Source organism: Schistocerca serialis, chromosome 3 (assembly GCF_023864345.2).
Source record: "Schistocerca serialis cubense isolate TAMUIC-IGC-003099 chromosome 3, iqSchSeri2.2, whole genome shotgun sequence".
Classification (NCBI taxonomy): Eukaryota; Metazoa; Arthropoda; class Insecta; order Orthoptera; family Acrididae; genus Schistocerca; species Schistocerca serialis.
This window is the reverse complement of record NC_064640.1, coordinates 210,986,053-211,009,262: the sequence shown is the minus strand read 5'-3', so window position 1 is coordinate 211,009,262 and position 23,210 is coordinate 210,986,053. Positions and strand designations below refer to the sequence as shown.

At 38.9% G+C, this 23,210-nt stretch overlaps 1 protein-coding gene across 4 annotated transcripts in view; it reads left to right on the top strand.

Annotated features, from left to right (window-relative positions):
- The window catches only part of LOC126469930 (protein FAM102A), a 482,093-nt gene that overhangs the window by 404,150 nt on the left and 54,733 nt on the right, over positions 1–23,210 (top strand). For 2 of the 4 annotated variants that reach the window (XR_007586095.1, XM_050097327.1), the window contains exons 5-6: positions 6,793–7,009; positions 21,906–22,310. Coding sequence is in view for 3 of the 4 variants with exons in the window: in XM_050097327.1 (XP_049953284.1) it covers positions 6,793–7,009; positions 21,906–22,310 (622 nt within the window). In the remaining variant the exon portion in view is untranslated. The remainder of the gene's footprint in view (positions 1–6,792; positions 7,010–21,905; positions 22,311–23,210) is intronic. The other 2 variants (XM_050097329.1, XM_050097328.1) reach the window with 1 other exon arrangement.

Here is a 23,210-nt window from a genome sequence, read left to right as displayed (position 1 = left end):
CTAGTGGTTTATGCTGTATCTAATTGATACGAAGAGGTGGAGTATGTTAGGTAGCTCATGAGGATTTCAGTGGGAGAAAATTACAACCAGTGGTCCACAGAATTCAGTATTTGGACCATTCTTGTTGCTGCACAATTTCAATCGGTAAATTATTCGAAGCAGGGGAAACTAACAGCTAGCGTTGGGGGGAGGGGGTTTACAGTAAGAAAAGAACAATGATGTTCAGGGAAAGACGTGTTTAAAACTATAAGTAAGTCCTAATTTTTAATGCTTTGGAACATAAACGGCCTCAGTGCAACATGTCCACAAGATAAAATCACGAAAATTGTGGAGCTAAAAATTATTCTTTCACAAGGAAAAAATATGAAAGTCATTTGCCTAAACGAACTCTGGCTTACGAAAGATTCGATCTCCGTTTTAAACAAATTAGAAAACATCTACAGCAGCTAACCTTTATTGTAGGAAAACAGAACCCGTGGTGGCTCCTGTATACAACTTGTTAGAATATAAAGAAAGATACGACTTCAATTTTCTTAATGAAGAAATTACATTTGAATGTTGCTGTGTAGAGCTAGAACAACATATTATTATTATCTCAGTATATAAGATCCCAGGTAGTGATATGACTAAATTATTTTTAGAGAAATTCCAGTGTCCTCTTCATAAACTCATAAAAGAAAAGAGGGAAAAATTGTAATTGCTGCTGATTTTAACGTAGATATGTCAAGTGAAACAGACTTGTCAACTAAGTTTGTTGACTTAATTTAATAATATGACTTTAGACTACATTTCAGTGATTTAACAAGAGTAAATGAGCAAACTACAATGTGTATAGACAATATTTTAACAAATTATACACTACTGGCCATTAAAATTGCTACACCATGAAGATGACGTGCTACAGACGCGAAATTTAACAGACAGGAAGAAGATGCTGTGGCATGCCGGTGGCGACACCTACAACATGCTGACATGAGGAAAGTTTCCAACCTATTTCTCATATACAAACAGCAGTTGACCGGCATTACCTGGTGACATGTTGTTGTGATGCCTCGTGTACGGGGGACAAATGCGTACCATCACGTTTCCGACTTTGATAAAGGTCCGATTGTAGCCTATCGCGATTGCGGTTTATCGTATCGCGACATTGCTGCTCACGTTGGTCGAGATCCAATGACTGCTAGCAGAACATGAAATCGGTGGGTTCAGGAGGGTAATACGGAACGCCGTGCTGGATCCCAACGGCCTCGTATCACAAGCAGTCGAGATGACAGGCATCTCATCCGCATGGCTGTAACGGATCATGCAGCCACGTCTTGATCCCTGAGTCAACAGATGGGGACATTTGCAAGACGACAACCATCTGTACGAACAGTTCGACGACGTTTGCAGCAGCGTGGACTATCAGCTCGGAGGCCATGCCTGCGGTTATCCTTGACGCTGCATCATAGACAGGAGCGCCTGGGTACATAGTGGCAAAACGTCATTTTTTTCGGACGAATCCAGGTTCTGTTTACAGCCTGATGATGGTCGCATGTGTGTTTGGCGACCTCGTGGTGGACGCACATTGGAACCGTGTATTCATCATCGCCATACTGGCGTATCACCCGGCGTGATGGTATGGGGTGCCATTGGTTACACGTCTCGGCCACCTCTTGTTCGCATTGACGGCACTTTGAACAGTGGACGTTACATTTCAGATGTGTTACGACCCTATATTTCAGCAGGATAATGCACGACCGCTTGTTGCAGGTCCTGTATGAGCCTTTCTGGATACAGAAAATGTTCGACTGGTGCCCTGGCCAGCACATTCTCCAGATCTCTCACCAATTGGAAACGTCTGGTCAATGGTGGCCGAGCAACTGGCTCGTCACAATATGCCAGTCACTACTCTTGATGAACTGTGGTATCGTGTTGAAGCTGCATGGGCAGCTGTACCTGTACACGCCATCCAAGCTCTGTTTAACTCAATGCTGAGGCGTATCAAGGCCGTTATTACGGCCAGAGGTGGCTGTTCTGGGTACTGATTTGTCGTGATCTATGCACCCAAATTGTGTGAAAATGTAATCACATGTCAGTTCTAGTTTAATATATTTGTCCAATGAATACCCGTTTATCATCTGCATTTCTTCTTGGTGTAGCAATTTTAATGGCCAGTAATGTACATTTAATGGCATTGCCAAATTTTCTTTAGATCCTGGTATCTCGGATCACTCTGCTTTACTTATTGAATTACTAAAAATAAATAAGGAAAATGGAAAGAGATGTTTCATGAAAAGACAGTTCAGTAAACTTGTTCTGTTGTAGATAGAGACAGGTAAGTTGGTCATTACAACATGAAAGCTCATGTTTAAAAAAATTGATAAGTTTTTAAACAGCTTTTTACATATTTTCAATGAAACTTTCCCACCTGGAGTCTGTCGTAGAAAGACAAGTAATAAACTTAAATTACTGGCATAATAATAGCTAGTAATAGAAAGAGACAACTACATGCTGAGCTGAAATCAAATAACAGTCCTGAGTTCTTTAAATCTTATTAAAAATATTTAGGAATGTTGTACAAGCAGCAAAGGAAGTGGTAAATGCCATACTTAGCAAAAACCACAGAAATAAATCCAAGGCAGTATGCACAGTTGTCAGAGCTGAATTTGGAATCAATCCTAGCCACCAGGAAATTTCTAAAATAAAGATATAAGACATAATTTTAAATTCTGCTCAAATATCAGAAAATTTTAACCAGTATTTTATAACAGTAGCAAAATCTGATGTTGATGTAGATGTAACTCCTATCAAGATAATGTAAATTTATTTGGGTCAAATCAGAGAAAGAATGGGACTCTTATTAAATTTGACAAAGTAACAGTAAAATATGCAAAAAAATAGTATATTAAAACTAAAAAATAAAAATTCAATGGGATGGGACGAAATACCTGTTAAAGTCATCACAGTACCTTCAAATATAATAGCACATCCACTCTCTGAAATAATTAATAAATCACTACTTTCCAGACATTCTAAAATATCTGGAAGTGAAACAATTATTTAAAAAAGACTTTAAAGAAGATGCAGGAAATTACCGTCCAATTTCCCTTATTCCTGTGTTCTCTAATATATGGAATGATCCTTGCAATACAAATTCAAAATTTGTCACAAAGTGAATGTAACTGGGAAAAAAAATCAGTTTGGCTTCCAGAAAGGTGAAAGTACAATTTATGCAATTAATGAATTAATAAATAAAGTTAGTTCTATCTTAGATAAACCACAAAAAGTTGCAGGGATCTTCTGTGACTCACCCAAAGCGTTCGACTGTGTGCACCACTCCCTATTATATAAAATGCAAAAATACAGAATTACAGGCAGTGCTGCAGAGTTGTTTGTTATAATTGACAGGGACAGAAAAGGGTAGTCACATCAGACAGAGGAAAATACTCCTCAAAATGGAGAACTGTCTGAAAGGGATACCACAAGGATCATTTCTACGGTAAATAATTTTTCTTTTTTACGTAAGTGACTTACACGTAAATATAAATCATCATTCAGTTTTATTTGCTGATGACACATCAGTACTGATAGAAAATAAAAATGCAGAAGAAATTCCCAAAAATGTCATAAAAACTCTAGAAAATCTGTGTGTGTGTGGTTCCATTTAAATGGCCTAAAACATTTCAAAAACACTGCGTATGCGGTTTAAGACAAAACAGTCTAAAATATATGATATTCAAATTATGCATGGAAGTGTGGAACTAAGCAAAGCAGAATGTGTTAAATTCTTAGGAATGCAGTTGGACAGAAATCTGCCGTGGTCCTCACATACAGACTATTTAAAAAGTAAACTGAACAGCCTGGCATTTGCTATGTCAGTGTTACCCAATGTCACTGCCATAGACATAAAAAAGGTAGTGTACTATAGCTACATTGAGGCAATAGTGAGATACAGCATTGTCTTTTGGGGAAAAGCTGGCAATTTGACAAAAATATTAACTTCACAGAAATAAAATTATGAGCAACATGTGTAGTGCAAAGCCAAGAGAATCTAGTTGACCACCACTAAGTGACATAACCATACTAAGTGTTCCCTCACCGTATTTGTATGATATAATTCTTTTCATAAATAATAATCCAGAATTGTTTGCTCCAAATAACTTCCAGCATAGTTATGATACTAGAAATAAACAAAGTTTCATATTTCCTACTCACGGATACCCGCAATATATAGGAATGAAAATATACAATAAGTTAAAAAAAAAAGACAGATTTTCAAGGGACTGAAAGTGGTTCAGTAAAAAGAAAATTATATAGCACTCTGGTACAAAAATTCTATTAATCTGTTGATGAATTTTTTAATGACGATCTGACCATTTGAGCAGGATAGAAATCAGTAGTGCATATATTCAAATATTTCATTCTAGTAAATGTTGTATTCTGTGTATAGTCTATTATATTTATAAGCTTAATGAGTCTCCTGTAGTGTAAATCAGTGATTTACCATGTATGTTATGGGACAATAAAATTCTGATTCTGAGTCTGTTTTTATATTAGGTATGATACATAATTATCAATAGCAACAGAACATAAGGGAAGGGAAATGTGTAAAACTGAATGTTAAAACTCCAGGACATGAGTGTTAATCAAAACTTGAAACTGAAATTCATATTTTAAAGATGTTCTCAAACACACAGTCTCTGTTATCATATACTGATTAGCAGCAATTGTCCTTTGCTCACACTGAAGTTGATTGTGGTACAGCTAATCCACTTCACTAATTGGTTAGATTCCCCTAAAGCACCTCAGAGTAACATATTTATCTTCATACGTAACAAAGATAGATGGAAATATTATCTTTGATACGTTGTCATAAATTATGTTAGTGCCAAACAGTATGTCTATGGTTTTCATCACCTTTCATATGCAAATTATATTTCCAGCTGATAGTACATAATTTGTGCTGATTGTTTTTTAATTTATGCATCACAAAAAACTTTTTTTTAGTGCACTGCTCTGTTTGTAACAACAGCAGGTAAATGCATTGAAAAGTGCCTGAGGTATGAATCAAATGAACATCTTTCTTGTTATTGATGAGTTCTGTGTGTAAGCTCTCAGGACTGTAGAAACTGTGTGGCTGCCAATCACTGCACAGTTCTGGTGACCTCAGAAAACTGGATGTGTGTTGTAATTCATTGTTTTGATAATGACATGAACATTTCCTATTCAGGAGGACCAAGTCTCAATTTCTAGTCCAGATATAGGTGTTCATTCTTTCCACGCCCTACACGAGATTGGAATAATAGAGAATTGTGAAGGTGGTTCAATGTACCCTCTGCCAGGCACTTAAATGTGATTTGCAGGGTATCCATGTAGATGCAGTGTTACTAAATCATGTTAACTGAATTCCTGGGTGGTTTTCTGTATGTGGATGCAACTGATTATTGCAAAACTCTTCTGTTCAGTTACAAATATATGCACACAGAAAATGTGATCAGTAGCCCGTGATTACAGAATTATATGACTCACAAAAAGATAGTGGCCACATGGCCATGAATGGATATACACAGCAGCAGACTGGGGCAAGATGACCATGAAAATGGAAGGAGGATCATCTATACATCAAAGACAGAAGCAGCTTCTATGCCTTAGTGGTATAAACTTCAGATAAAATATGACTTATTATGGCACTGACCTTGCACATTGTCACCATAAGGCTTGACATGATATCAAAAGTGTGTAGAATGAAACAATGGCTGTGTAGACAAATGATGATAGGATATACCCATGTAGATGATTTTTCTGAATCCTTTTTATTTTTCCTTTATAATCAAAGTATTTTCAGTTGGGCAGTTTGTTTTAATTACTGAATGGGGCAATAAAGTAACTAGCACAATAGTGTTGAATTTGAGAATGGTATTCAAATTACCATCTGGCTATTCTGATTTAGGTTTTATGTGATAAAAATGACATACCTAATTTGCTTCATCACCCTGCCTCTTTTGGAGATCTTTACAACCTCATCATTGACAGGATATCAAACCCAAATCTTCCTCTGCTTTTTTTAAACTGATGAGCATAATGATAATGAAAGATAACTTGTGAAAATAGTTTTTCCACTGTGGATTATGGCACCAAGATGTGCTCTTACAATGCAGTTCTTTAGTGCTTAGAATTATGTGTATCACTACTCTAAAATAATCTAAAAATAAATGTAAAATTTTTAAGGCATCATATGACTAGAAAACAGTAACTTTATCACAATATTGGACATGAATTATTTGACAAAATTCAGGTGGTTAGGTGGTTTTTTTCCCATTTTTACATGTGTGAATTCTGTCATTGTATCTATGTTAAACGTTTGGTTTTATCAACCAAATAAGAACTTGGTAGACTAGGTTATTTGGTGTTTCTTTGTACTTATAACTGTATTTTTTGGGTCTACTAACCGATTCTCTTGGGAAATATTTGTGCTCATAACACTATTAGGAGTTTTTGTGTGAATAAATAATTCAAATTTAGAGAATATATATTATGGCTCTTTTGAAATCTCGTTTCAGAAAACATATCCTGAGTTAAATTGTTTTGTAATAGTATGAGAGATGGAGGAGGGGAATCGGCAGTGGTAGTGTTGCCAGCTGCCACAAATGAGTGACCGAATAATGCAGTCACTCATTTGCTCTTTCTGGTTCCATGTAGTGTATTGGTAACTTAATGTGTCACTTACTTACATTAAGCACATGTTGTAACTCCACATTTTAATAGGTTTTAACAGTGTGTGAAAAGATTGTGTTCATCTTTTCTTTGCAGAACTGATATCAGGAGCGGGGCAGGGTGCTACAGAACCTCCGGAACAACCAGAGGGTACAGTATCAGTAGCACCTGAAGTTGATGAAACTCATGAATTGGGTCATTCACGAAACTCTTCCAATACGAGCCAAATGAGTCGTGCCTCGGGATACAGCTCTCTAAATAGCCAGTCCCAACACAGTAGACAAAGCAGTTCTGGTGACTCGGGACACATACGGTATGTATTATGTTTAGTGAGTAGTACTGATTGTGCTCAGTCATATTTGAGTGAATCAGTAATATTTGAGTAACCAGTAGGAATATGTTTTACGTGTATTACATGCATAAGAGTGCTGTGTGTATTTACTTCACACTTAGAATTACAAATAGCCTTCATATTTTTCATATATGATCTGTACATGAGAAGAGATGGATGCTTTCCTTAAGAAAAGCATATGTAATTCAATAATAATGTACTAATCTTTATCTGATACTAGTAGCTAAGTTTTTGTATTAAATTTGGAATAAATATATGCACAAATGATGTGGAGCTGATATCACTTTTGATCTAGATGGCGATAGCTGCACATAAAAATAGAAACCTTGCATTTGAACATAATATTGCAACTTGAAAATACTGTCCCTATGAATTTTGCTAAGCTTTTGTTCATGCCTGATCTTGCATTTCTTTCGTTGTTATTTGATCCTTTTTAACAGTTAAAGTAACATTTTGCTACTAGTGGCCTACATTACTTCAAGAAAATGACTCTTACTGATAGTCCCATAAGGGAACTTCATAAGGAACAGTAAAGAATATTCGTGCTTATTTGCAAACATGAAGCATTAATATACCAACATTGGCTTTAGCAGAGGTTGGAAGAAGTTACTTTGTTTGTGGGTTGGAGAAGTAATAGGGAATGGGGTAAGGGGAGGGGAGAGATGGGATAGGAATTTAAGACCATAAGCAGATCATCATTTGTGTGTTAAATGGTGGCAGACAGAAGATACTGTAAAACACGTATTTTACAAGTATATATATTGACTCGTCAGACTAGGTTATTGGTGGCTGCATCAGTGTATTGCACTGATCTTCCAATCTGTGTATTGTTCTCAGTTGATAATTCTCAAGATTCTGCAGTTTGTGTATCATGTAGACTCAAATATAGTGTAGCACCATCTGAAGATTCATTTAAGGCTCAACACTGCACTCATTACTGGGGCCATATAATAAATAGAGGGAGGGGGGGGAAGAAAATTTATAGTTGAGGTTACTAATCTGTAGTAGTGTTGTGACATTGGGCTAGGTGATACTGGTTTTAATCATGCTACAGATCATAATTTTCATCACCAGTATTTGACTGTCAAGTAGAGGAATGGTTGTAGGCCACAGTTCATGATCACCATGCTGTGTACCGGTGTCTTCTACTAAACCTTTCCACAAAGTCTCATGTAGGGAATACATGCAACACTGTTGACTGTCTGTCCAATTGATTGGGAAGCTGAGCATACTTACTTTTTTTCTGTCACCACCACCACCCACCAGAGATGAGGGATCCACTTTTTATGTTGTATATGTCAAAACCCTACAGATGACAAAATAAACAATGGCACATTCATCCTCACTTTTTAGGCTGATTCACTTACAGAAAAGGTAAAAATCATTTGTTAGTGCTGCAATGTGCAGAAGCTGTACTTTCCACCCCCAACACGGTGCTTTAAATGCCAATGCTTTGGGCATGTATCTTCCTGGTGTACAAATGACCCAGTTTATGTAGACTGTGGCCAACCCCTTGGAAAAATATGAGCGATTATCTTTAGTCTCAATGGTATTGGCCTATTCCACTACTGTGGCCAGGTCATCTGCAGTACCTGGTGTATTTACTCCCTCATTGTTGACATCTGATAGTTACACAAATAAACTTGACCGTGAGGGCAGTAGGCTGTACCCTGTTACGGTTCCTGCAGCACCAGCTTCGGAAACCACTCCCTCCACCTGGCCACATGAGCAATATCCTCCACTGGTATCTGTCGGTGACAGGGCTCTCTCTCAGGAACCCTCTCTCCAGTAATCCACAACTCAAAGTTGTGACACAAGCCAGTGGCTGAAGAAGCCATGGACTGTGGGTCCTAGGGCTGTCCACTCTTCTCCCGTTTGTACAGTAGCTAAGCCCTCACGAGAATCTTGACTGCCACTATTTGCATTCAAGAGGACAATGGTTCAGACCTGCATCTAGCCATCCTGATTTAGGTTTTGTGTGATTTCCCTAAATTGCTTAAGGCTTTTCCTTGAAAGGCTGATTTCTTTCCTCATCCTTTTTTAATTCGAATTTGTGCTCTATCTCGTAACCTCATTGTAGACAGGATATTAAACACTTATCTTTTTTCCTTTTTGAAAAAAGTTGTGAAAATGAAGAAGAAGAAGAAGAAGAAGAAGAAGAAGAAGAAGAAGAAGAAGAAGAAGAAATTTCAGGAGAGGGTAACTATGATGACTCTGGTGGCACCAGATTGTCCCATGCTGTCTGACTCCATACTGATGTTCGTTGATGATGATCCACTCCCACTGGTCACAGATAGCGATTCAGGGCAGGGATCTGTCTCCTTTCGCTCTTCACTCCTAACCAGGATAGCTTCAACATGAAGATCCAGTGGAACTGCATTTGATATTGCTTTCACCTACCAGAGCAACAATATCTAATTCCCTCTTGTTTCCTTATCTGTGTTGCTACCCAAGAAACGCACTAGACTGGAGACCATACCCCAACTCTTTGAGGTTGCCATACATTGTTGAAATCATACTGGCCCGGAAAGTGCATCTGGAGAGTTCTGGCTTCAACAGATGTTGTCAGTGAACCCTCCTGTACAATGTTGGAAGCATTAGCAGTGCGAGGGGAAATGACCCAGCGGTCACCATTTGTAACATTTATTTACCCCTAGGCAGGGCACTTGTCTTGAGATGACCACCTTAATCCAATAAATCCCTCCCCACCACTTTTCTTACACGTAGGACGTTCAGAGTGCATCACCTCCTCTGGGGGACTGCCATTTCATGTGATAGGGGCTTTCTGATTGAGCAGCTTCTTTCTGATCTTGATCTGTCTATTCTCAATGACAGTACTGCTGCTCACTTAAGTTCCATACATGGCACCTTTTTGACCTGACTATCTTTTCCCCCAATCTCGTGGCTTCGCCACAATAGTTGCTAAATAATGATCTTTGTGACAGTGACCACTTTTTGGTAATCCTTTCACTTCCCTGTCACTGCCTGTTGGATCAGTTACCATGTTGGGCTCTTAAATGGGCCAACTGGCAATTGTATTCAGTTACTGTCATCTTTACCACATTTCTGTTAGAAAGTACTAATGAGTATGCGGGAAACATCTCTGATGTGATCACCCGTGTCCCTGGGACTGCTGTTCCCTTTCTATAGGCCTCCTCCATTTTTGGCCAGTACCATGGTGGACCAAAGATATTGTGACAACTATTAAGAATTATCAAAGGATCCTGCAATACCTCAAGTGATCTCCTCCACAGGCAGTGCTGAGGCTCACTATTTAAACACAGTAAGAAGGAATGTGGGCTCCAGGCAAAAGCCGGGATGGTTCCTTTCAAAGGGCACGGCCGACTTCCTTCCCCGTCCTTCCCTAATCCGATGAGACCGATGACCTCGCTGTCTGGTCTCCTTCCCCAAAACAACCAACCAACCAAGGAATGTGGGAGTGCTATACATCTCCTCTTTGGAAAGGAATCTCTCTTCATACCTGGTGTGGGCCAAGCTGCATAGTCTTCTGGGCTGTCAAATATCAACAAATGTTCCAGATCTCTTCCTTCATGGTGATGTTCATACCAATGTGTCATTTGTTATGGATCATCTTGACTCATTTTGTGACAGCATCAGCATTTTGTCCTTACCCGACTATCTTTCAAATGAATAAGAAACGAGCTGAAGATATTGCCCTATCCATCACCCCCTCCATCACACTGAATTACATAATGAACCTTTCACCAACTGGGATCTGCTTCAGGCTCTTGACTCATTGCACAGTATGGCCCCAGGCCATGATTTGATTCATAATCAGATGATCCAACATCTGAATGTGACTCACAGGCTCCATCTGCTCTCATAGTCTTCAACCATATGTGGATAGGAGGTGTATTACCTTGAAATGGAGAGATAGTGTCACCATCCCAATCTTATGGCAGACAAAAACACAATGTCCACCAAAAGCTACCAACTGACTAGCCTCAGCGACGTTATCTACAAACTGCTTGAAAGGATGGTAGGCCAGTGAATATACTGTGTTTTTAATTCACAGGATCTTTTGTCCCCACATCAGTGTAGTTTGAACAGGATCATCCATAACTGACCATCTGGTTAGGTTGGAAACAGAAATCTAACAGGGTTTCTCTAAATGGCAACACCTCATTGCGACTACTGATGTTTATTCATAAGTGTTTATTCCACTGGTTGTTTCAGTTTAGAGTTTGTAATTACTCAGCTCCTCACGGATTGAAGACAATGGTGTCCCGCAGGGTTCCATGCTGAGTGTTACACTCTGCCTCGTTGCCATCAGAGGCTAGTGACCTTAGGACCACTGGTCACCCTCAGTCTGTATATTGATGACTTTCACATTTGGTATAGCTGCTAACTGTTTCCCTGGCAGAACTCTTATCTCCAAGGTATCATCTACGGGGTCTCATCTCGGACCTCCTTCCATTACTTCCAGTTCTCCCCCATTAAAATTGAGTCATTGTAGCATGGTACATGTTGATGCAGAAATCTGCTGGGGTACATAGCACTTGTTCATTGTTGTACAGCCCCAATTTTTGGAACTCCTTTTTAACGGTAAAAAAAAAAAAAAAAAAAAAAAAAAAAAAAAAAATGGCTGCCCATATTTGTCAACTAAAGACTAGCTGCATGTGAATCTTTAATGCTCTCTGCTTCCTTAGCACTCATCCTGATTGGTCTGTGGCTTTCAGGTTTATGGTTCAGCAGCAACTTCAGCTTTGAAATTATTACACCTAGTCCATCATCTGGAGTAAGACTCACCACTGGCGCCATCCAAACAAATCCTATAGACATTCTCCTTGCCGAAGCAGGGATCTTCCCTCTTCAGTTTTGACAGTACCGACTCTCACTCACACGATCACCATCCAATAATTTCCTAATCATCCAATGTATCAAATTCTTGTGTACAAGGGTTCTGACACCCTGGTAACCACCGTTGGATGGGATTGCCAGTTGGAAAGTACCCTGAGGCCTTCTGCTGGGACCTCCACGTAAGTCCTTTGAAATGAGCAATATATTTCAAGGATCTAAAGTTTGCTACATGCTTGACCTTCCAGCATCTGTTCCTCTCAGCTCTTCAGGAGTGTCAGGGTGCTGTCATACCTTAGTGATGGATCTTGCTGAGAACACGAGAAAGTTGCAATCCTACATAAGGTCAGGAAGTAGGTCGGAGGCTTCTATCCACATACTTGTAAACCAGTCCAGTCTGGTGTGGCAGTATAAGAGAGCAAAAGGAAAGATGAAGTATTAAATTTTGTGTTTAAAATTATCATTCACATAGGAGGATCATACAGACATACCATTGATTGACTGTCACACAGACTCTTGTGTGGAGGACATAGAAAAAAGTGTCTCTGGAGTTGAAAACAAGTAAGTTGCCATGTCTGGACAGAATGCCAGTTTGGTTTTACAGAGAATATTGTGTGTCATTGACCCTTTAATTAGCTTGCATTTATCGTGAATCTCTTGTCCAGCAGAAAGTTCCAAGTGACTGGAAAAAAGTGCAGGTGACTTCCGTGTATAAGAAGGATAAAAGAACAGACCTGCATAGCTGCAGACCAGTATCCTTAGCATTGGCTGGCTGCAGAAGTTTGAGCATATTCTAAGTTTAAATGTAATAAATTTTCTTGACACAGAACTACTTCTGTCTGTAAATCAACACAGATTTAGAAACCATCACTTGTGTGAAACTCGGCTTGCCCTTTTCTCACATGATATCCTGTGAACCACAGGTGAAGGGCAACAGGCAGATTCCAGGTTCCTAGATCTCCAAAAAACACTTGACAGTGTGAGTCACTGTAGTGTTCATCAGAGACAAAGGCAACATCAGGAGTGTGTGAGGCAATTGTGATAGGAATTCTTATGTACGTAAATGACCTGACAGATAGGGTGAGCAGCAGTCTATAACTGTTTGCTGATAATGTTGTAGTATATGGGAAAGTATCATCTTAGAGTGACTGCATGAAGATACAGGATGACTTAGATAGAATGTGTATCTGATGGGATGAATAGCAGCTTGCTGTAAACATGGATGAAAGTAAGTTGATGTAGATGAGTGGGAAAAAGTCTTGTAATGTTCAGAAATAGTATTAATGGTGTGCTGCTTGACACATACACATTGATTAAATACCTATGTGTAATTCTGAAAAGAACTACGAAATGGAATGAGCATGTAGACATGATAGTAGAGATGATGAATGGGTAACTTCAGTTTATTGAGAGAATTCTAGGACATGTAGCTCATCTGTAAAGGAGACTCATTCTTGAGTACTGGTAGTGTGTTTGGGATCCCAACCAGGTCATATTTGAGGAAACAGTGAAGTAATTCAGAGACAAGCTGCTAGATTTGTTGCTGGCAGGTTTGTTCACCACACAAATGTTTTGGAAATGCTTCATGAAATCAAGTGGGAATCCCTGGGGGAAGACGACTCTCTTTTCGTGAAACACTATTGAGAAAATATAGAGAATTGGTATTTGTGGCTAACCACACTACTGCTACCATAACAGAAGGACCTTGGAAAAAAAGGCAAGGTCAGAGAAATTATGGCCTCTGTGGAGGCATGTACCCAGTCATTTTCCCCACACCTCCAGAGAGGGAATAACTAGTAGTGGTACAGGGTACACTCTGCCATGTATGTAAATGTTGATTCAGATTTACACTGATGGTTCTAAGATCATCCATCGGTCAGGAACAACATTTGTTGCCACGAATGTGTGGTGTTTTTACGACAGGGCTAGTAGCCATTAGTAGAGACGTACATTTTATTAAACAGACCTCTGTTGACCATGCTAAATCTGTAGTGACTTAGTGAGCAGTCTCCAGACTACTGATTGATGTTACCCTCCTATTCCTTTGATAGCTGCTATTCATGACATCTTTCTGACTTTAGTTATATTGCCTGCTCATTTCTCTCTCTGTGTGTTGTGAGTTGTGTGGGTATGCCAGGGAATGCACTGGCTGACTGTTCAGCGAGAGAAGCAATTACTCACTGAACATTCACTCTGACGATTCCAGTTGTGGGTATTTTGGTACAAACAAGATGACACCTCACTCAAAGATAAACAACATCTGTTGGGCTAATGTTCGCTCCAATGAACCCTGCATTATCGAGGAGACTACTGCTGCACAGTGCTTCTCCTTCCATTCCTGCCTGTAGGAACCCCCCTCTGATTTTACCTTCACACTGGTCATACTAGATAAAACTATAGTTTTATTTTATTTAATGAACCACTCCACTCCACATGGTGGTTGCACCGAGCAAAACTTAGCACACTGGACTACTGGACTCGCATTTGCGGAGAGAATGGTTCAAATGTGTGTCCAACCATCCTGATTTAGGTTATCTGCGATATCTGTTAATGTCTCCAGGAAAATGCCGGGATGGCTCTGTAGAAAGACAACAGCCAATTTTCTTCCCCACCCTTGAAAAAATTCATGCTTGTTTTCCATCTCTAATGACCTTGATGTCTATGGAACATTAAACCCTAATATTCCTTCTTCTTTCCATCCTTCCTTCCTTCCTTCCTTCCTTTAACACTTCAAGACTATAGTAGACCAGCAGTGCAGTGGCTGTGGAAGGGTTGGATCCTGTCACATGCAGAGCCAGTGGGACATTTGCCTGCCCACTCCCAGCTACTGACTGCATTATTTGTTTCACTTTATTTTTATTGTCAGTATATCTGATGCCCATTACATTTATAGCTTTGTCACTTTTACTGTAGGAATTTTCTGGCTAGAATGCACTCTGTTCTCCATAAATCTCTTCAGCCTTAACTGGGTTGGTGGGGCTCGGATGCATGGGGCATTTCTCTCGCCACAGATGAGCAATGGGAAATACCTCATCTACTCTGACCTACGTATATATACTTGCCCAACTTGTATATCTTCACTTTTCTTTAAATTATTTCTCAGCTCAAGCATCAGTATTGGTTTCAGTGCCTTAATCTTACGTATCCTACATTCTTTTCTTAATTTCATCAAATTTCTGGCTGACATCACTAACTAAAGATGAACTACATCTTGACTGAAGGACTGGTGACCTTGCTATTAGTCCGTTAACCACCAACCAACTTAAACACTTGACTTGCAAGAGAACAAAGTGGTTTCAACTATCAAGGCCTGCATCAGACTGTAAGCATCATAACATAAGTAGAGAAAAATAAGCTGAAAATTATAATTGTTTTGTCATAAAAAAGTGTGTGTGTGCTGTATTTGCCATTTTTTAACAGTAGACTTTAAATCATGGTAGATGATACAATGGCTGCATATTTGAGAGTTTCAGTATGTAGCTGAATGTGGCTGAAAAAATCTTACAGCATCATCCAGCAGTTTTTTGAATCTGAAGTATATTCCAATGCCTGTGCTTTGACATTTACAAAAGTCATGTTTTGCTATAAGTGGCCACAACTGGATAATATATTTATTACAATAGATTATTAAAGTGAAAGTAAATTAATTGTACTGTGAGCCATTGCAGTCATTGTGTCTGCTACACATAGAATGTAAGAGTGTGTAAAATAATAATACAATAAAGCATTAAACCCATTGCTTTTATTCAGCCCTATGGACATCAGCAACTGCTTGGAAAATGGTAAGTTATTTGTGTCACATTCAGATGTGAGGCAGATAACGAATTCTTGTGTGAAGTGTTGAAGTGTGTTCGGTAAAATTATGTGTGTCCCATACAGGATAATTTGAATGTTACCTTACTCATAATATGCAGAATGCTTGTTTTATGTAGCTGATGTGTGAGATTTTGCATTTATTTAGGTTCAGAAAGCATCTACTGTAAATGTATATTTTGACTCACATCATTTGATTGTGTGGTAGATATTGAATCCTGCTGAAAAATGAAAATGTGAATGTGCAGTGTTTACTTTTTGTCAAGAATTTTGGGAATGTTTGCTAAAAATTCTTCACCTTTTTCCTGTCCAATTTATTTATTTTATTCTACAGTGCATCTCCCTTCTCCCCAAATAAATGATCAGTTTTTGCTGTGAAATAATATAATTTCATTATTTTAAAAATGTTTCTATGTTGGTGTGCTTCATTCGCAACAGGCAGGCATGCCATCATTGTGATTGTTTTTATTGACTGTATTTCTTATTTCAATATTGTTCACTTTCAACTCAATACAAGGCAATACATTGTGAAACTACTTACATTTATAAGAGGTTATGAAGTGGGTACATTCTCATTACATACAATTATCTTAAAGTGCACTGTCATTGTGTGCTGAGTAGATGTGTATTGAATAATGTGCCAGAGTGATAAAGAACAGATATTTGAGTCCAGAAAAACCTAATTTAAGACCCTCTCTGACTGCTGTGATTTAGGTTTGCTAAGATATCCTTAAATCACTCAACTAAATTTTATCACAATACCCTCAAAGTGAGTAGTGCTGGTTGTGCCCACTATGCTTGTCCAATGTAAAGTGTATTTGATTGATGGTGATCTAGCAATTTACAGACTATTAAGTGCAACCAAATTGTATGTGTGATGTTTGTCTCCTAAATAGGCATAATGCATGCTATTCCTCCTCTTCCGTAAAAATATTTTATGTTAGCCTCTTTTTTTAAAAAAGTAGATTAGTACTCAGAAGCCATATTTTCCATAAAATCCACATGTACAATAATATTATTGACATGATTACAGAAAAATAATTCACACTAGCTAAATCAGGGGACTTAAGACATCTTAAAAGTAGATTTCAAAGGCTGTCAGATGTGACATCATCCTATCATCACAAGACATTGAAAATTTGGTGGTAGATACTAAGTAGTATGTGTTTCAAGGATATTGGAATATCTGTACCATGTAGCTTTGTGAAGAGAAGTTAACATATTAGACATCTCAGACACATGCATCAGTTTCATCATGATATTGGACGTGTCATACTATTACATTTTAAGAACAAAAAACGTGAATCATACACATCAGTCATTTGTTATTTACAGAGCTAGTGTGACAGGGATCAGGCATGTAGCCACCCATTGTCTTATAATAGGAAACATTCCAGCATTTTCCTGAAGTAAATTAGATAAACTGTGGCTTTGTCCAGAAGCTTGGCAAGTTGTTATTTTCTATGTGACTGTGTGCTGCCTAGAACCTCTTTGATTTTGCTAGTAATAAACTACTCTCATATATGTCATTGTACTGCGGCCTTGATTTTCCATAGAGAAGGAATATATTTAAATACTGAAACTTCCTGGCAGATTAAAACTGTGTACTGGACCAAGACTCAAAATCAGGATCTTTACCTTTTGTGGGGAAGTACTCTAGCAACTGAGCTACCCAAACACAACTCATGCCATGTCCTCGCAGCTTTATTTCCAGCAGTATCATGTCCCCTATCTTCCAAATTTCACAGAAGTTCTCCCGTGAAACTTGCAAGACTAGCACACCTGGAAGATTGACTATAGCAATAGAGCACTTGCCTGCGATAGGCAGAGGTTCTGAGTTTCAGTTTCAGTCCAGCACACAGTTTTAGCTTGCCAGGAACTTCTGTATCAGCACACACTCTGCTGCATAGTGAAAATTTCATTCTGGAAATATTTCAATATTATTTTGCTCTGACCTTGAAATTCGTAGCCAAATCTTTGGTGAAGGAAACAAGCTAGCTAGTAGCAGACAATTGTATTAGATTTAGAGACAATACAGCTTCTGGTCTCTCTGTGAATGTATTTTGTAGATTTTTGAATTATGGTCACAACTACAGGCAACAGCCTTACTGCATTGGATACACTGGTTCCTGTCAGATCACTGAAGTTAAATGCTGTTGGGCGTGGTTGGCACTTGGATGGGTGACCATCCGGGCTTTCGCCATTTTTCGGGGTGCACTCGGCCTCGTGATGCCAATTGAGGAGCTACTCGACCAAACAATAGTGGCTTCGGTCAAAGAAAACAATTATAACAACCAGTAGAGTGGTGTGCTGACCACACGCCCCTCCTATTTGAATCCTCAGCTGAGGACGACACAACGGTCAGATGGTCCAGTTGTGACCTGAAGACAGAGTTCTCACAACTACAGATAGTGCCCAGTAAATAAACTTACATATCCCAGAATGAAGGGAGGTGAGAGAGAGAACAGCAATAGCAAAGGTGTGAAGGCAAGTCACGAGTTACCTATTGATGTTCAGTCATTAGAGCATTTTACCATGAAAGGCAAAGGATTAAAGTTAGTCCTGATATGGCACACATTTTTAACTTGCCAGAAAGTTTCATACTCGTGCCCTGAAGAGCCAAACAAACTGGTACCCTTGCCTAATATTGTGTAGGGCTCCCGCAAGCACGCAGAAGTGCCACAACATGACGTGGCATGAACTTGACTGATGTATGAAGTAGTGCTTGAGGGAATTGCACCATGGATCCTGCATGGCTATCTGTAAATCTGTAAGAGTACGAGGGGGTGGGGATATCTTCTGCAACAGCACGTTGCAGGGCATGCCAGATATGCTCAATAATGTTCATGTTTGGGGAGATTGGTGGCCAGCAGAAGTGTTTAAACTCGGAAGAGTGTTCCTGGAGCCACTCTGTAGCAATTGCCCAAGTCCGTTGGAATTCACAATGTACATGAATGGATGCAGGTGATCAGACAGGATGCTTATGTATGTGTCACCTGTCAGAGTCATATCTAGACACACCATTACAGAGCCTCCACCAGCTTGAAAAGTCCCTTGCTGACATGCAGGGTCCCTGGATTCATGAGGTGGTCTCCATAACTGTTCACGTCCATCTGCTCGATACAATTTGAAATGAGACTAGTCTGACCAGGCAACATGTTTCCAGTCATCAGCAGTCTAATGTCAGTGTTGATGGGCCCAGGCAAGGCATGAAGCTTTGTGTTGTGCAGTCATCAAGAGCACACGAGGGGACTTTAAGCTCTGAAAGCCCATATCAATTATGTTTAGCTGAATGGTTCACACGCTGACACTTGCTGATGGCCCAGCACTGAAGTCTGCAGCAATTTTTGGAAGAGTTGCACTTCATCGAATCTCTTCAGTCATCATTGGTCCCATTGTTGCAGGATATTTTTCCGGTTGCAGTGATGTTGGAGATTTGATGTTTTACCAGATTTCTGATATTCATAGTACACTTGTGACATGGTCATAAGAGAAAAGAAATATATTTCATTGCTACCTCAGAGATGCTGTGCCCCATCGTTCGTGCGCCGACTATAACACCACATTCAAAATCACTTAAATCTTGATAACCTGCCATTGTAGCAGCAGTAACTGACCTAACAACTGCACCAGGCACTTGCTGTCTTATATAGGCGTTGCCGACCGCAGGATCGTATTCTGCCTGTTTTCATATATCTGTATTTGAATATGCATGCCTATACCAGTTTCCTTGTTACTTCAGAGTATATGCTGTGACAGGAGATTTTTGGATGACTTGAACAGTCAGAGATTTGTATAAGGGTGTGTTGTCTTTGTGGAAAAGAGGTACCTTCTTTGGAAGATGTAGATGTTTGCTCTTGGAGACTTACTCTGTGCGTGTCACACCATGAGAATCCCCGTAACTGGTTGCCATGATTTTTCCTGCAGATTGCACCTTTGTAATGTCCATATAATTTTTCACTCTTTGTCAATCCTGTTTTGACATGTATCAATCAATCCATACTTCATTTACTGATATGAAATGTGTGAAAATTACTGAAATTTCATTTAAAGAAATCTGCAATTCCTATAGCACTGTTGATTTGTATGCGTTTGTGAGCAACAGTTAATGGTTGAAAGCTTTGTCATAGCCAAAATATTCGGTGAACAGGTAGTGCATATAGTTTGTGAAAACCTTTACAAAGCACTAAGGTTCTTTACCTTCAGTTAGTGTCGAGTGTGATATTGACAATATAGTGCTGAAAATTTGCAACTGTATAGCTCTTTAACCTTCCTCAAATCATCATCATCATCATCTTAGTCTTCTTCTTTTTCTTCTTCTTCTTCTTCTTCTTCTTCTTCAATAGATGCATGACCATGCTTAAATTCAGCAACACAGAAAACGAAATGAAACAATGCTTCTTTATTGTTTGATCAAACCCAATGAGAGAAGCAATTTTTCTCAGTGAGTAATTGTGTTTTGTACACATTTCATCAAAAATCTCTCAATAGATTGCTTACATAATCACTACAGACAAACAACTGACTTCATAGTGCCCCATCTAAGGAATTCTACATTCCAAAAGGTCATAGAGTGGCAGGAATGTGACCAAAATACTGTGTGGGACCAAGAACTTTGACTTTGTATTATATATTACAGCAAGTAATGGAATCAGAATACTGCGTTCACAAACAATATGTAAAAGTGTTGTTATAGAAACTGGCATTGAAACATTTCTAACATTCACTGCAGTCCCTGTATACACTTAATTCCAGTTCATTAGCTATAAAATGTCATTAAGGAGTGGCAGGCCATTTTGTATTTTTCACAGTTGTATTTGCAAGTATGCCAAGAATTTCAATAAATAAAATTTGGAAATGTGACATAAGTTTTAAACCAAATGTTATGCCGGACCAACATTCAGGAAGTAGTACAATGTTGCTATGATTGTTAGAGATTTAGGGAGCTAAATTTCACTGCATTACCCATTACTTCAAAATTTTTAAGGAAAGAACGTGTGAAGCAAGTTGCCCCTCAAGATTTGTTACTTCCATGTATAATGTTATCTCAGAATAATTCCAGGGTTTCTGACACACACATGGTTCAGATACTTGTTACATGCAACACTACTGCACTTTAAGTATGAAAAATGATGCTCTGTCTTGTTGCAGTGACTCATCACTATAGTAATACTATGGTATTTATTTGTTTCTAACAGTTACTTTGCTTGTAAGGTGCCACAGCGTTCCTCCAACTGATTTCCTGGTGAGGGGATGGGAGACAGAGTGAGAAGGGGGAAGAGGGAGACAGACTACCATACTGAGCAGTGTGTGAAGTGTTTGATGTTAATTGAAGTAGGCTCTTAAGACTGAGAAAGCTTTGTTTCTGTAGTCAGCTTAGCTACACATTTTTGTCTTGGACTGAGATGTTTCCTGACATTTATTGCCCCATCTAGGGTGTTTAACGTCCCGTCGACATCCTTTTTTTTTCTGATGTGTATTATTAATCCATTTTCTGATCAGTATACTTCTGCTAAACTAGTTCAGTAATTACCCATAAATTTTTGACAATGTTGGTTTTGTTTTTGGTGAAAAGAATTCATGTGGTATAACTTAGACATTAACAGTAGGAGTAACATATTAACACTTTTTGTCACTTGATAATTTGTTGTGTTTTTATATTTTTTGTAGTTTTATGCGGATGTTCAAATGCAAACTTTTTTTTGTGTGAAAATTTTGTAACCACTATTAATTTTCATTGGTTGCAGATCTTTCTATTAGTATTAGTAGTAGCAGCAGCAGCAGCAGCAGCAGCAGTATAAATAATGGGGTACGGGTAGATGTTAGAAACTTAAAAATTGCAGTGCAGTCAAATAACTTAATTGTTGATTATCTTTCAACATGCATCAACTGCACAGTATCAAGTTATAATTTTTGTTTTGAAGTATGTGCTGTTCAGTAGTAGCTGTTGGAAAGAAAGTGTGGCAGGGGAGGCAGGGAACAGCCGAGAAAGTTGGGGTTGGAGGCAGAGGTGGGAAGGCGGGGGGGGATGATATCAAGAGAGAATGGAGCATTTTTAAATTCAATTGAAACTGGTGTTGTAACCTCAACTGTTATGAATTTTCTGTTTACTGACTGCAATTTTTCACTGACTTATAAACCTGCAGTAAAATAAATAGGTATGTATATTTTCCCTTGGCATTTGATTGTATTGTTTCTTTCCCCCCATCCTGCATGGGCTTTGTAGGTCCCCATCGTGGCCGGTTTCGGTGCTGCGTATGCATCTGTGCACTGATGTTGCTTCCTTGAGCAATCCTACAGCCACCTCTTTGAGCACTCAGTCTCCACCAAAACCTATAGTGTCAGAGAAGGCACAGTGGCATTTGTGGCCCAGTTCGTGGTCTCTCGGTCTGGGCAGCATGTGGCGTCAGCGTAGCTCCTTGTCTCCATCTAGCTGCAAAGATATACCTTCCACATCTCCCTCCTCAATGTATTTTAAAAGGTCTGCTCCTGGTGCATTCCATTTTCCTCCTTGGGCTTCCCCGCGCTTTTCACCCAAAGCTGCCTCCTCTCCTGGCATGTTACATCAGCACAGTCCTAGTTCCATTAGAAGCCTGGATTCCTCTGAAGGTGGATATGGACACATCGAAAGGTAGCGTAGAATTCTGGTTGGATGTTTTTGCTTTTGTTTGTAAGCTGGTAACTAAACTTGTATAGGATGCTTTTTCTATTTCAGCAGCTGTCTCTAGAAATTTGCCCTTGTTATGTCACACTTGTGAAAAGTGTTAAAATATTTATAAAATTAATAACTCTGTTATAATGTTAACTGTGCCACAAAACGTGCTTCAGTCTTATAAAATGTTCAAACTGTAATATTGCATTATCATATAGAAGTATTAATATATGTAATTGCTTTCCCAAGCTTAAATAGCTTTAGCTGCAGTCATTCATTCCATTGTAGAAGTGCAGTGGGAAACAGTATATTTGTTGCTTTCAGTTACGGTTCCAAGCATACATTATAATTTTGCACTACTGCTGAGTCTTTCATGAGTAGCCTGTAATAGTTATAGGAACAAGATACTGCAGAAATTTGTTGTTCTTGAAACTAAAAATAAAGGCAGTGTCATATAGGATTACAAAAACAGAAAAAAGGAGGGTGATGAACTTTGTAGCAACCATCGTAATTTTAATAAAGGGAACGCACTGCTTTGGCAAAGGTTGTGTGTGTCACTGCCTGAAACCGGATTATTGAGACATATGGATTCAAGTTTGCTGGTTTTCTTCTGTATCGTAGAAATTAACTTTGTGTTCTGTGGTGTAACTGCTGGAAGCAGTGGAGCACTATGACAACAACATTGTCTCATTGAATTCTCTGCTAGTTGCAGACAAGAGAACTGTCTAGATTATATGTTCATATTTTTTTACCCACATAACTACTTCAAGGAAATAGTGAATATTTTTATCCACCCTGCTGTAGTGACTGTAAATGGACATCGTATCTTCCAAGTATCATTTCAGTTTTGAAAGGCATCACCTGAACAATAGAAATAGA